The sequence below is a fragment of the Varanus komodoensis genome, unplaced genomic scaffold (genome assembly GCF_004798865.1).
Source record: "Varanus komodoensis strain SLA01 unplaced genomic scaffold, ASM479886v1 scaffold11, whole genome shotgun sequence".
NCBI classification, from domain to species: Eukaryota; Metazoa; Chordata; class Lepidosauria; order Squamata; family Varanidae; genus Varanus; species Varanus komodoensis.
In genome coordinates this window covers 9,623,899-9,638,582 of record NW_025335317.1, presented here as the reverse complement: position 1 = coordinate 9,638,582, position 14,684 = coordinate 9,623,899, and the positions used below count along the sequence as shown (strand labels likewise).

At 42.4% G+C, this 14,684-nt stretch overlaps 1 protein-coding gene across 4 annotated transcripts in view; it reads left to right on the top strand.

The window, feature by feature from the left end:
* The window catches only part of BICC1 (BicC family RNA binding protein 1), an 87,365-nt gene extending 75,116 nt beyond the window's left edge, over positions 1 to 12,249 (top strand). Inside the window, exons 17-21 of one of the 4 annotated variants that reach the window (XM_044420351.1) lie at positions 3,141 to 3,240; positions 4,048 to 4,208; positions 5,246 to 5,345; positions 5,975 to 6,087; positions 11,030 to 12,249. In XM_044420351.1, coding sequence (XP_044276286.1) covers positions 3,141 to 3,240; positions 4,048 to 4,208; positions 5,246 to 5,345; positions 5,975 to 6,087; positions 11,030 to 11,068 — 513 coding nt within the window. In that variant the 3' untranslated portion in view covers positions 11,069 to 12,249. Of the gene's footprint in view, positions 1 to 3,140; positions 3,295 to 4,047; positions 4,209 to 5,245; positions 5,346 to 5,974; positions 8,713 to 11,029 lie in introns of those variants that run through there. The other 3 variants (XM_044420348.1, XM_044420349.1, XM_044420350.1) reach the window with 3 other exon arrangements.
* Positions 12,250 to 14,684: the final 2,435 nt, after the last annotated feature.

The window sequence follows — 14,684 nt, the reverse complement described above, 5'->3', positions numbered from 1 at the left end:
CGGGAATTGTTTAGCTTAGAGAAAAGGTGAGTAAGAGGAGACATGGCAGAGGTGTTTGAAATAATGCAGTGTATTAAGAAAGAGGAAAAGGAGACTTTTCTCCCTCGCTCATAATAGTATAACCCAGGCACATCCCCTGAAGCTGATTGGTGGAAGATTTAGGACAGAAAAAAGGAAGGGTGCTATCTCAACACATGATTAGACTGCGGAATTCACTGCCACAGGAAGTAATGATGGCCACCAGGTTGGATGGTCTTAAAAGAGGACTGGACAAATCTGAGGAGGAGGCCGGCGGTGGCGGCGGCAGCCCTCTCTAGTTACCAGCCTTGCTGGCTATGTGCTGCTGCCTTTACCAGAGGCAGCATGCCTGCGTTCAGAAGGAGCTTGGGCGGGGGAACACTGTTATCCATTCTGCTTGAGGGTTCCTGGAGGGAGCTGCATTGCCACCATGTGAATGACGTGTTGAACTGGATGGACCATTGATCTGATCCAGCACAGCTCTCCTTTTGTTCTTAGCGTCTCTCCTTTGTCCCTTGCTGTGAAGGACCAGCTCCTGTGAGTAATAGAGCTGTAGAAATAGCGCCACAAATCCATCTGGGTTGGTCTGGAAGTGAGGATGGAGGAGAATGGTTTCTCCTGTAGTGGTGGAGCAGTGGCAGGATGCGAAACTGCCGACAGGATGATGTGTGTTCCTTTCATTTATAGAAAACAGTTAAGATTATTAAAAACCTGGCGCAAGTTGCAAATTCCTAGGAATTCCATCTCTATTGCCAAGTCAGCATATTGTATGAAACGGGATACCACCTTTCTATAAAGAGTCAGCATGTCGTTTGGATGAGATACAGATGATAAAGTGTATTTTCTTTACAAACAGGTTTAAGTGTCTGTACATTATTCCACCTATATATGTTTACCAGTTATGCCGTCCAGTATGTTTTGCATTATCTCCCAGCCATGTTACTCTTGTCTCCTTTGCTTAGGAGTTTATTAGGAAACTAAAAATGTTTTCTGCATCTGAGTCACTTGGCTGCAGCCCAGCAACAAACCACAGCCTGCTTGCTTTGCTCTATAAACGGTTTCTTCAGAGTCTCCGGCACTCATTGTTTTTGCTGTGCTTGAGACATGTGGGAAAAAATAAAAACCATGGATCCCTTTGTTTTCCCGCTTACAGGGTTGTTTTCAGACCTTCCACTGGTATTAGCAAACACTCCCATCACAGTACTTGGACATCCTTAATGTGAAAATGACTAGGCAGGCCTCACCAGTAAGCTGACAGAGCCTTGTAGCTGTGATCGCCAAGCTGCCAGTGGGTGGTGGGGACAGAAAAGCGTCAGTAGATGGAGGTTAGGGAGATCCCAGTTAAGTCTGACCAAACCGAGTCACCATTCCAATGGTCAGGCCTCATTTCCTTTCTGAAAAAGAGCTTTGCAAAACATTCTGCTACAAGTTTATTTCTGAAGCAGTCAGTTGAGGGCCTTTCCTTAACACCAGCATTTTTGAGACAGCTCTTGAGAAATCATTTGCTTAAGTAGCCACACTGAGGACAGTCACTGGCATTATGTCTTGACTGTACATTTCACTTGCTGATATAAAGTGCAGCTTTACTGCAGATGAGTGACAATTTTAATAGCCTTTTCAAAGTTGGCCAATATATGCAAATACTTTGAACTCAGTTTAAAAACCCCCTACAGTCTGCTGTGCCTTTAAATCAAGGATGGGCAGCTTGTGTCCCTGAAGATATTTTGGCTTACGGCTTCCATCCTCCCTTGCCACTGGCTGTGCTGGCTAGTGTTCATGAGATATGGGCAAAACGTTTGGAGGGCCATAAGCTATCCACCCTTACATTAAATCCATGCTCACTGTTGACTGTTGTAGGTTGTATTGTGCTTACTTTGGAAAAGGGTAAAGGTGACACTGTAATTCTGATTATTTTTCTCTACAGGGCTGCATTTTAAAATGTAAGCAATGGTTCAGTGCTACCTCTGCCCAGGAGTTTCTGTTTTTATAACAGACTCAATGGGTTCATAGCTGCACTAAGGGCACTAGTGGGGCATGGTGTTAAGAGAAACTTTTCTTAAAAGGCAAATAGCAGCTATTGAAGGCATGAGTAAGAATTAGGGTTACAGTGGCAGGTACAGGAGGTATCTTAGCCCTCTCTCCCTCTGCTGTGGTTCTGATAAACGCTGATCCTCTGAAGCTGCTGGTATTGTATAATAAGAAAAATTGCCCTGGAAAATAAGTCCCCTTGGCACCAGTTACTGAGTTTTTAAAAGCAGCTCCAATGTTCAGTAGTGTTTTGCATTCATGAATATATTCACATTATTTCAATTTGGTCTGGAGCCCTGGTGGAAGCTGTTTCCTTCTTTGTCTTCCATCTGCTAGTGTCTTGTTACCGGTTCCTTTAAACAGTTGGGTAGGCTGTGTGATTTTTCTTAACTAGTGTTGATGAATCATTGACTACATTATATGGATGGCTGTAGCCAGCTGAATTAAATGGTGCAGAGAGCAATTCAGGCCAGACCAATTAAAAACAAGGGTTGCCCCGAGAAACAGCAGTGTCCATCAAGGGACAAAAGGGCACTAACCAGTATTAAATTGCCATACGGTGGTTGGAGCGCCTCCGGTAATTTGCATGCTGCAGTAGATATGCTAATTTTGAAATACTGAATTGAGAAAATAGTCTGCCTAGCTCACATTTATTGCATAAACTAGGCAATAAATGTACTTATGTAGCAGACTACAGCTGGAGTTGCTCTAGGATTATGTCGGGTCACCTTTTTAAGCAAACCAGCCTGATTCACATTTCCCAGACAAATACGTGGATTGGAATGTGGTTATCCTTCAGTTTTCACACTTCAGCTCTTTGATTGTATAAAGGATGGTGACATCTTTTTAAAGAACATGGGATGTATTGAAAGGTGCAGCATGTCCTGTAGTCTGAAGTGGGATTATCCAGGAATTCCTGTATGCCTTCCGATTCACCCACATCTCTCTTTCTATAGTGAGTACCAGTCTATATGAAAGGGTTCTCTCTTGTAAAGACAGAGGTCACTACAGGATAGTTCATCTTAAGGGTGAAAGGACAAGGAAGGCTTCCCCTGGTTTTCACATTGAGCTGATTCCGTCTCTTTTCCTGGCAGGGCTCTTCAATGTCTCTCTCTCGGTCCAACAGCCGGGAACACCTGAGAAGTAGTAGCGACTCGGATAACTGGAGAGATCACAATGGCATCGGTCCGACAGGTCCGAGTGACTTTGTTTCGTCCATTGGCAGCCCTAAGCGGAAACAAAAAACAAGTAATGATTCGATACAGGGGTCTTTGTTTGCTAATTATTGAGTATATTTATATCCCACCTTGTTTTCTTTCAAGGAAATCAAGGTGGCTTCAGTAATCCTCAATGCTGTCCTCACAAAAGCAGCCCCGAGAGGTTTACTGGGCTGAAAGTTTGTGACTGGCCCAAAGTCACCAAGTGAGCTCCATGGCAGAGCCAAGATTAAACCCTGGAGCTCCCTGATCCTCAGTCCAGCACTGTAAACCTTATGCTCTCTCGTGCTTGGGCATAAGTTTTGAGTGCTTTTGGCTCGTATAAAGTGTTGTGTGAGACCTAGGGAAACAAAATTGGTTCATTGTTCAGCTGCTAATCATACATGTCACAATACTCGGCAACAGCGGCGTGTTAGATGCTTGGAGCAGTGGCTGCAACTGGCAGCCACATAGCTAAGCTTCTTGCCCTGACATCATGCTGTGGAGGACTTCCCTGCCCCTGCCACCACGTCCAGAAGCATGAAGAAACTGGAGGTATACAAAGCAAGGGTGTGACCTTTTCAGCAGAAGCCCTCCATTTCTGCTAATAATGGCCGTCCCCTCCTTACTGTTGCTGGTTTAATTCTTTTCAATGGAAGTGTCGGTGTTAAGGCGTGATCATTTGATATCGGTAGGAAATTAAAATGGTGGTTTGCATGCAATGCAAGTAGTTCAACGGCTTTCTCTCTCAAGTGAAATGTATCTTGATCAGAAACTCAAAGGTGCTTCCTCTCTGAACTTCCAGCCGAACATTATCTCAGCAGCAGCAATTACATGGACTGCATCTCCTCCCTGACAGGAAGCAATGGCTGTAACTTGAACAGTCTATTTAAGGGATCTGACCTGCCTGAGCTGTTCAGCAAACTGGGTTTGGGCAAATACACAGACATATTCCAGCAACAAGAGGTCAGTGTCTGGAAAAGGCATTTTTTGTTGTTGTTCTTGCTAGAGTATTTTGATTACTTTCCAAACTAAATTGCTCAATTGCTACCATCTGCTGTCCTTCCATTGACTATTCTGCAAAGACCACATATTCATTCCTTGAATAGAGGAATCGGCAGCTTCAGGCCTTGGTGTTTTCGGAGAACTGTGCTGAGAGAGGCAACTTTGCATTTCCAGACAGATTTTCGTGGGGCATAAAAACACGCAAATGCAGGTGGGCTGGAGGTCCTTTCCTGTGCCCGGGAAGCAGGCCCTGCCCTGACCTGTCCCTACTGTTTGCATTCCAGCCAGCAGACTGGAACTGCCTTCCCCATTCGGCTCTCCCAAAATGTGCTAGAATGTAAACCCATCATCCCCAGGCAGCTTGGGCTGTGGCAGTACTGGCTGGGAATGATGGGGTCTGTGGTTCAACACATGGAGGGTGGTTGGGGAAGGCTAGACTCGAACCAAAATCAGGTTTCGGTATACAGTGATTTCATAGGCATGCAGGAAAAAGTAAAAAACACAGCATTTCATTGCTAGAGAATTTAAAAGGTCGTTTTAAAAGGTCCTTTTTGTGACACTGTCACCTCTGTGCCTTCATCCATGAGGGCAGAGGTTTATGCAGAACTTTCCATCTGTATGGTCACTATAGCCATATAAGTAGAGCTTGGTCACTGGAGACCACTGCCTTTTCGTCTGTTGTTCTAAGTAAGAAGGTCCTTGTGTATTCTTTGTTGCTGTAAATCCTACTTCGATCTCTAAATCAAAGACTAGAGTCATATAGGAAATTATCTGGGAGGAAGTTCCTGTGAATGCAGGGGGACTTCCTTCTAGACAGACTTGTATAGAATTGCATTGCATATTCCTTGCTCTGTTTTCTAATTTGATCATCCATGCTGTCTGAACGAAGTCCCATCCAGCTTCTTCAGGGATGTGGTCTGAACCACTTTTAGGTAGTCTGCATTTTGAGCGCTAGCATGAGGTGTCTATTTTAAGTGTATGTTTTGTGCTTTTTCTAGATTGACCTTCAGACATTCCTCACTCTCACAGATCAGGATCTGAAAGAGCTTGGAATTACTACTTTTGGTGCACGGAGAAAAATGCTGCTTGCAATCTCAGGTGAACAAAGTAACTGCACAGGGAAAAAAATCAAAACCGAATATTGTGTGTGCATGTTGTAGCTGTTAGCCAAAGGTCTACCACAGTGCAGTCCTGTCTCTGTCTACACCAGCCTTCCCCAACCTGGTGGCCTTCAGAGGCATGTGGATTGCAGCTCTGGGAATCCCCATGCAGCGGGCCCATCAGCTGGGAATTCTGGGTGTTGCAGTCCAAACGTTTCTGGGAAGCACCAAGTTGGGGAAGGATATTCTACACAGTCAGTCCCATTTGGCTCTTTGCATTCAGAATAGCATACATCAAAACCATGGTTTTAAACTGCAGGACAGCCTTCCCAAGCCAAGTGCTTTCCAGCTGTGCCCACTGCAACTCCCGTGATTCCTAGTCGGCATAGCCAGTGCTGGCTGGGAACTACGGGAGCTGAGGTGCAACGCAACTGAAGGGTACCAGCTTGAAAAAGGCTGGTGTAGAAAACCCCTAACAACGTATGGTTGAATACAAATGCCATTTGCATCTCATCTCTGTGTCGCATATTTAGTTAACCATTTATGAAATGCTATAATCAAGGCTTTTCTGTTGAATTACGTCAAACAATAATGAGCGCATTGCTCTGTTTTCCCCCCATCATGCAGAACTGAATAAAAACCGGAGAAAACTGTTTGACCCTTCCAATGTACGTGCCTCGTTCCTGGAAGGCGGCGCTAGCGGAAGGCTGCCGCGTCAGTATCATTCGGACATTGCTAGTGTGAGTGGCCGCTGGTAGCAGGAAATCTGGGCTCTCACAGTTGACTGCACAAATGGACATGGCACTGCTGTGGACAGCCACCACTGCACACTACCCTCTGCACTTTGGGAGTTTAGGTACCAAGGACCAAAGCCTTCTTTTCTGCACAAATCCTTGTGCCAAAAAGAGAGAGAGAGAGAACACTTTGTCTGTCTTTCCAAACACCAAATGTGGATTATCTTTTACTCATGTAGATTGGACAAAATTTGCAATAATAATTATAATAATATAGGGTTCTTTCTTTAGTATTTTATTACTTGTAATAACTATATTGTATGCACTGATTTTTTTTTACTTCTTTGAATGGAGATGAAGGGCTGGGATACCAGAGGGGCATAGCATGTGGTTTTTATCAAGAAGGTATTTCTGGTACTGCTTAATAATTAATTGAGGTCTTTCTGCACTTTACGTGTTCTGATTGCTTGTCCTGTGGAAATTTTATTGTTTTCCTTTAATTTCCATGGAAAAAACATTGTATTGGCACTAATCAACATTTGCCAGGTGTGTTCCCACATTAGATAAAAAGAAGTCTTGGCATAAATGGTACTAGCAAATCAAATTTTGATTATTTTCTTCCTTAAAGAAGTGTAGAGAAAGCTTCCATTTATCAGGTCTCCTAGTGGTAGACTCGATCCTCTTTTCACATTTGGGAGGCAAGTCTATAAACTGCTTGCGAAGGCTTGCACACTGTAAAAGATGCAACGAAAGACCAAAATGGACCTCACTGCCATCACTTAACCCTATTTAGCTGCTGCCTATAATGTAGAACTGATTTTAATGGTTGTCTCAAAGCAAAGGACTATTTTAGTATAAACTGCCACTAAAGGACACTTTATTTATAGCAAACGTCATATTTTTAGAATCTGTACACTTACAGTGCATAAAAGAGTAAACTGATCTACTAAAAAGTTTATGATAGAGAATGGAAGGCAATTTACCGTACCAGAGCTCTGGGCTCTTGCTTTGTTTAAACAGAGCATTAATTTCATTTGACAAGACAGCACTGTTGCATTTATTTCCAGAGGAATATTGCTTATATGACACTTCATTAAGCAATAGAGCAACATAAGTCAAATAGCTGCAATGACATCCATTTTCCAGGTTGAGATAAGTTTGTGATTGTCAGCTATGGACATTTTGAGATAGCTATTTCCAAAAATCTGTATTGACTATCAGTAGAAAGTGTCCGTGTTGTGCATGGATTGAGCTAACAGTTGTGTTCTTATACTGTGAAAGGCCAAGAAATCTGGTTATACTCTTTCTGTCTTTTTTGCAAATGGCTACATAAAAATTTACGAAGTGAAGGATAGCATGAAGTGTATCCAAACACAAATTTATCGAAACGGAAAAACATTCCCATAGCAAATATTGTGAATTACTTGTACTGTAATTTCTTATTTATGTACAATGTACAGACCCTTTAAGGTGGATGTAAACCACTCTTAACGAAGGCATTAGACTTAACCAATTACCATAGTTGTTTTTTTATATATGCAGAACTGGGGTGAGAAATAGTTTTGACACTTTCTGTGGATAATTCTTTTCTATGGTGAGGAAAAACCACACACACAAGTACACACGGGATTTTTAAAAGGTGAGAGCATAGACCATGTAATAGTAATCTGCTACATATCTGTGTTAGTTTTAACCATATCCAATGATGGCTGTACAGCTAAGCAACCTCTCACTCCTGAAATAGCTGCTGATCTTCCTTCAATGTTCGAAAAGGTACAGACCAGAATAGTGCATATAGGGCTGTTCGTAATGACTTCTGTTTGCAGTATTCTGTTCTTGAAACACAGCAGGTACTTCTGTTCATACAGCTTGAGTATAGAGGTCCTGACACTAAAGAAGCACTAACATTTTAGCACGAATACTTCCTTCGGTATGAGTTTCCTCCTGTCTGTAAAATCATAGTAATGCATCATATTGTATGTTGCATTATTGTAATACTTTGTTAGCAGCTCAGGAGCTTGGTTTGCCTTTGTACATTATTTTCCCAGCATTTAAACCTTTGTGTAATCAGTGCCAGAAGGTACTGCAATCTTTAGGTTTACATCACAGATCCAACGCATTAGACTCCTTTCGCACACAGAACTGTGCATGTTGATCTTTATTCAGTCTATATTTAAATGCCATGTGTTGATGACAGTATTATAGCTGGAAGATGTGATTAAGCTACTGTGGTCTATGCCGAAGTGAAGAATTTCCCAGATATAAGAATAAAGACAGGGCTGCGTGCACACACACACAAACACACACACATATTCCACACTGGAAAAACAACTTTCTCACTCCTTTTGATTCCACAAAAGGGAATATGGCAATGCAATATTCAGTATTGTCAGTATTGTATTATGCACAAAAGCTATTGAAACGTTAGTTTTAAATTTTGTGCCTTTATAGCGACCAGTTATCTGTAAATATAGAGCAGATACAGATTGTGTTTTGGGAGGGAAGGGGTCCTTTTTAGTGATTTTTAAATGAATAAATAAATAAATGAAAGATGGAATTAAACATTTAAAAGTGGGAATTTTCCAAACTAATCAAATGTTACATGAAAGAATAAATTTATATAACCCCCTTGTTACAGTGCCTATTAAATATGGTTTGTTTTTCCAGAGGCGTATTCCAGAGGCGAATTTGTGTTCTCTTTACCTGGAATGATTGTCTGCAAAACAGGGAAATTTTGGCTGATAACATTGCCGTTTCAGTAGGCTAGGCTTTGAAAAGACTGGCCTCAGCCGAATGCACGAGACTGGGATCTAGAGTGCTAACCATCCTTTTGAAAAGGAGGGCATGTCTTGCAGTAATCATCTCACCCATTTTTCTTTGCTGCAGAAGGGCTGAAGTCCTCTGAGACCTCAATGCTCCATACTACAAGTTGGCATAGTACAAGAGTGCTGCAAGCACAGGCCTTCATTCGCTTTCCTCATTTCTCAAGAAATCCGTACCTTGGGTAAACAAAGCGCATTGGGGAGAAGAGTGCCAACTAAACTTGTTGGTCCACTAATGTTGGTGGACCATTTCAGAAAAGGAGGTGCATTCAGACACTGCCAGGCCCATAGGCTGAGAATGTTTGCTGCAGAGAGAGTCTAAAGATACCCAAAAGGGGACTTGCCTAGTTTCACAGCACAGCAAAAACCTAAGTTTACTATAAAATCACACTTTTAAAAATCATTTAATGATTGAAATACATTCTAATCAAGCGAAAATAAAAGTGCTTGTGCACCCAGTGTTTTGTCACTAGTTGATTTCTTACTGAGCAGTTAGTTGGCTAGTGCAGCCCTTCCCAGTCTGAAGGCCACCTGATGTCTAGGGTTCAACTCCTATTAGGTCCAGCCAACATGGCAAACGGTCAGGAAAGCTGGGAGCTACATACCAGAACACTTGCAGGGCACCCGGTTGGGCCAGAACGATGCTTGCATGGTTTCCTCATATCTCCAGAAACTGATAAGCTTTTCCAATTAAAGCTGGAAATTCAGGGAGGGAGCTGGGACTGGTATTATGGGGGGTTTGCCTCTCACAGCCCTCCTTTCTATCACTGCATCCATCCATCCATCCATCCATCTCCTCCATGCTGAAAGACCGCAGTTCCAAGAGGGTTTGACGGCATGCTCTCTTTGAATGCATCCTTTTCTTGTGGAATACACAACTGACTGTGGATTCAGTGCTGGAAGTGGAGCGCAGTGCCTTTCTGCTCTGGGATACCTCCAGCAAAACAGGAAGGCAGCTTTGCAGGCCATACTGACCTTTGCACCCCTGTTGCAAAATTTCCTTAGCAAGGAACAGATGTCAACTGAAGCATCTCTTCTGTATGAACAAACCAAGCCTGGATGAGCAAAACAGTGCTTCCAATCCCCTGCTCAGGAAGGCTGGAGAATATAGGAGATAAGTCTAAGTAAGTAACATGAGTAATAGCTTCACTGAAGAGTCATACAATAGCAGGGTTGACAGAGGCCAAGGGAGGCATTAGGTCCAACCCCCTGCTGTTGCAGGACACCAAGTCACACCATCCCACTCAGAGGGCTGTCCAGTTTCTTCTTGAATGTCTCCAGTGTGGGTGAGCCCACCACCTCTCTGGGCAGCTGGTTCCACTGCTGTTCTGCTCTGATATTGAGGAAGATTTCCTCGTGTCTGGCCTGAATCTGGTGTGCTGCAGTTTAAATTCATTCTTCTGTGTCCTACATTCAAGGATAAGTGAGAAGAGGTCTCTTTCTGACAGTCTTTGAGGTACTTCTAAAGTGCTATCATATTCCCTTGAAGTCTTCTCGGAACTGAAGATGCCCAGCTCTCACAGCCTCTCGTCATAGAGCTTGGTTTCCAAACCCTGACTCATCTTTATTGCCCTCCTCTGAATCCTTTCCAGTTTTTCTGCATCTTTTTAAAACCTGGGTCCCCAGAACTGAACACAGTAATAATCCAGGTGAGGTCTGACTAGTGCAGAGTAAAGGTTATTGTTTTGTATGTCTCAGCTGAGAGCCAACATTTCTGTTTTTCCTGCTTGTTCTTAATCTGAACTGTTTTGGATGTCCATGGATCTCACACTCATTTTTCACCCTGTCTGTTTGTAAGCAATTAATCTGGATTCACCAAGTGATCTTGGGAAATAGATATATTTTGAGTTGAAAAGCTGTCTCACCTCTATAAATCAGGTGGAAAAGGTGATTCCTAGATACTGCTTGGCCCAACTCTTAAATTTATCTCCTACTGAAGACAATCTTTTGACAATCTAGCCTGAAATATGTGTAAAAAGAAAATTCAAATCCTTAAGTTTTTGTTACAATATGGATTAAAAACCATTTCAACCCTGCAGAGAAAAATAAGCTGCCTACATAGGGAATTGTGACTGAACCACTATCTCTGTCCATTTTTACAGACTGCAAATTGCTTTTTGCCACAGGTGCAGAGAAGGATAGAACTGAATGCCAGCTGTGTTTAAATTCTGAAAAGGAAGGACCTGAGAGCACAAGATCAAAGAAGCTCACATCGAAAAGGTGGATTTCAGCAGTTAAATGTTCTATGGAAAGAAAATGAAAAAGGCAAAGGCACTGTCCAAGTACAATGGTACTTACTAGCTACTTGAAGAATCACAGTTTTGAGTTGCATCACCACAAAGGAAGAAGGCTGCTGCCTCCAAAATACTGCAGACAATACGAAAAACCAGAAGGGAAGCTTCATAAGAAAATGCCTCAAAGAATGAGCCATGCAGAATGAGAACGGATGAAAACACAGGACCAAATCAGGAACAAGAGACTAGAAAATTATAGCTGCAGACATGATCAGAAGTGTGTCTGAAGCTACTGAACTGAACTGAAAATCACTGCTTTTTGCCTAGTTCCCAAGCTGGAATGTAGGATGATTACACTACTGCAAGAAATACTTGAGATCATGATTTGGATTGAAGGGGTCCTTTCTTTTATGTAGCAAGATTCTCGAATTGCAATGAAGATAAGCATTTGCATTCCCATTTGTAAAGAGCACCCTGAAGGAACGGGCTTACTCAGCATCCGTCCTTACTTCCCGCAGAGGCAGAACTTTCAAGGTCGTCTGTGCTTCCCGCTCTCACCTCAGCCACACATGCAGGATCTAGTCAAAGTGATTTGGAAACACCAAAGTCTGGGGCAGCTTGCAGGCAGTCAAGAGTTCAGTGTACGTGCATAATAGCTAGGTGCTCATCAACATCCCATTGTTGGGATTTCTGGCTGAGTCTACACCAGTCCTGGGAAGTGAACTCACTGGGGATACTTTGTAGAAACTAGATTTCTCAAGATCTTCATGCTCTGGCTGAACTGATGTTCAAATGCTTTTTATTTCACGAACTTGAAGCAATTTAGCAATGGAACTGCGGAGTTTCCTGGTGTTACTCAATGGAATTGCTAGCATTAACAATGCCCATTTCCATGACTGGGGCTGGAAGGCCGTGGCGTTAAGCAGTGTCATGCATCACCTGAGCAAAGGAGGACTAAACTGTTACAGAACTGGCTCACGCCACAAGGTGTTGCACCTCTCCGATAAAATAAGTAGAAAATAAGTGAACGGCATTTTTACATCAGTAAAGCACACTGCCTGGCAAACCTCATTTGTTCATGATCTCCTCAATAAAGTTGCCAATTTTAAATGATGCACATTAACCTAAACATTCATACAAGCTCATTGCACAGCCTTAGTCCTGAAGTTATACATCACATGGACTTCTCTTTCGCATCACTCCTGTTCTTCATGAAAAATGATGCATACGTTGAAATACAATATGTTGCTCTGGGATTTCATGTCAATTTATCCCATTTTTGGAGGCAATATTATATTGCATGGTGTGTTCCAACTTTCCTGCCTCCCTTGAAAATAGTTGGGACTCATCCTTGAAATGAAGCTGGTTGTCATGCATACATCCTCCAACTTCCATTCCACTGCCTTAAGTTCAAAAGAAAAGTTGCACTGATGTATTGTTTTCCCCCTCCCCTTTAAACATGGATGCCAGGGTCAAGTTGCTTTTTCCTGACCCATGGAAATATGCTCTGTAATTCCAGGATTTCACAATTAAAAGCCTAATCTTGCATTACAGGTTTTGTACTTTCCCACTTAGAAACAAAGCATAGAACAGTGTCCAGAATGTGTGTACCAAATTTCGTCTTACTATCTCAGATAAAATTACAAACTGACAGCCTCATAAATCCAGTGGTTGCTTGGTGAAACAACATCAGTAGTGCTCTCAGAGATAAACAGACACAGATGATCATTCTGCTATGCATTTTATCACAAATTTGTTCCTGATAACATGATTTTTAAAACTCTTACAACTGTGTAGGCTGATACAGCTAATCCAAAAACTTTTGTGCTGTTGTGATTAAAAAGTTAGATGGACTGGAGAGACCTAAGTTCATATCCATGCTCAGCCATGATGTTTATTGTGTGTTCTCAGTGTAGTGTAGTGTACTTTGTAAGCTGTGAGGATATAACTGAGAAGCTGGACCATGTACACTGCCTTGAGCTCCTTGGAAAAGGGATGCATAAATATGCATAAAAAGAATAATACAGATGTTCTAGCAGTCCTAGGTTATAAATGTTTGTCTTGGGGTAGATGAGCTCAGAATCTAGCTTTTCAGAGTGTGGTTTGTTTTTCCAGTTATAAAGAGTGTTAAAGTACCGCAGCCCTTCTTAGGGTTTATCAGACCTGATCTGGGGCAGGATTTTAGTTTGTTAATGACAGAATCCTATACATGGTTGTCAATAACAGAATCCTATGCATGTTCAGAGATGCTTTTAGTGGATGGTATATAAAAGATTTTAATTAATAAACAAATGTTTAGGCAGAAAAAATCCTAAACTCCAATCATGCCCCACTCACCCAACCTGCCTGGGGAGTTGTTGGGAGGTACATGATTTTTTTTCTCCCTGGATATGCACAGGATTGGGCCCAAAATCATTTTAAATAGGTTGTTTTTATTACTGTCTCCTTTTTACTCTTCCATGCACTAAACCCATGTGTTGCACCAGCTGTATCCTGAGAGAACAGGGGTGGAAAGGGTGCAAATCTGAGAAACAAATCCTGAAAATTCTCTGTTAGCTCACCGTTTCAGCAACTGAGCAGCTGTGCTTCTCGCAAAGTGTTTGCCATACACTTTAGAGTGACACTCCAAGCCTTTGTCCTCCTGCCTTCCTATCTGAGGGAAGTGGGCTCTGGAGTCAGCCATGCGACAGAAAAGTGATGTGATCACTACAGGACATTAATAAGTGTAAATTGAGGAGAACATCCATGCATCTGGTATGCATAAAAGCCAGGGTCCTGAAGGCAGCAGTTGAATCATGGTTCTCCTTTATGGAAATTGGCTGCAGGTCTTCCAGTTTTTGTTTAATCATTTCTTCATCATATCCTGTCTCTGACCTTTGAATATTGAAGTCCCAGAACAGCTCTTGGAATCATACATACCTTTGTGGACTTTATGCTTACACAAACAGAGTGTTGCCTGGTCTTCATTTAAAGTGACGAATGTGGAAGATTTCCAACTCTGCAAGCCGTACCAGAGGAGGATGCCTCGTGTGTGAACAACTCAAAGCAAATAATTTTACACAGTACAGAAGACACGTTTAGTAGTGTCAGGGTTTTTGGCTGCCAGCCCTATCAGAACACCCCTCCTAAACTTTGACTCTCTTGTCTCTGGTTTTCACTTGTGTTTTGTTCCCTCTTCATCTCAAGGTGAAAAGTTCAGGGTAGCCTTTCCAGGATCAATTTTCCTCAGAGCGGAGAGAGAATACCACACTCTCTTCTGCCTGAAGCTCTGGAATTGTTTCAGCATTTTCAGATAGTGACTCTGTGGGGAATACAAGCCAGGCCGAAGGTATCGTTCATGCATGCCTCAAAGCACAGCAAAATCAACGCAAAAGATTGGGGTTTTGCCCCACACACCAAGTTGCTGCTTTAACCCACTTGTTCAAAAATTAGACTTGGACCTCATCCTGAAGAAAGCCCGCTGGATTTTAGAAACGCTTAATTTTCTTAGCTGTTGGTTTTACAGCAGGGCCATCCCAATGAAGGGATTATTTGGCCATAGCTTCTC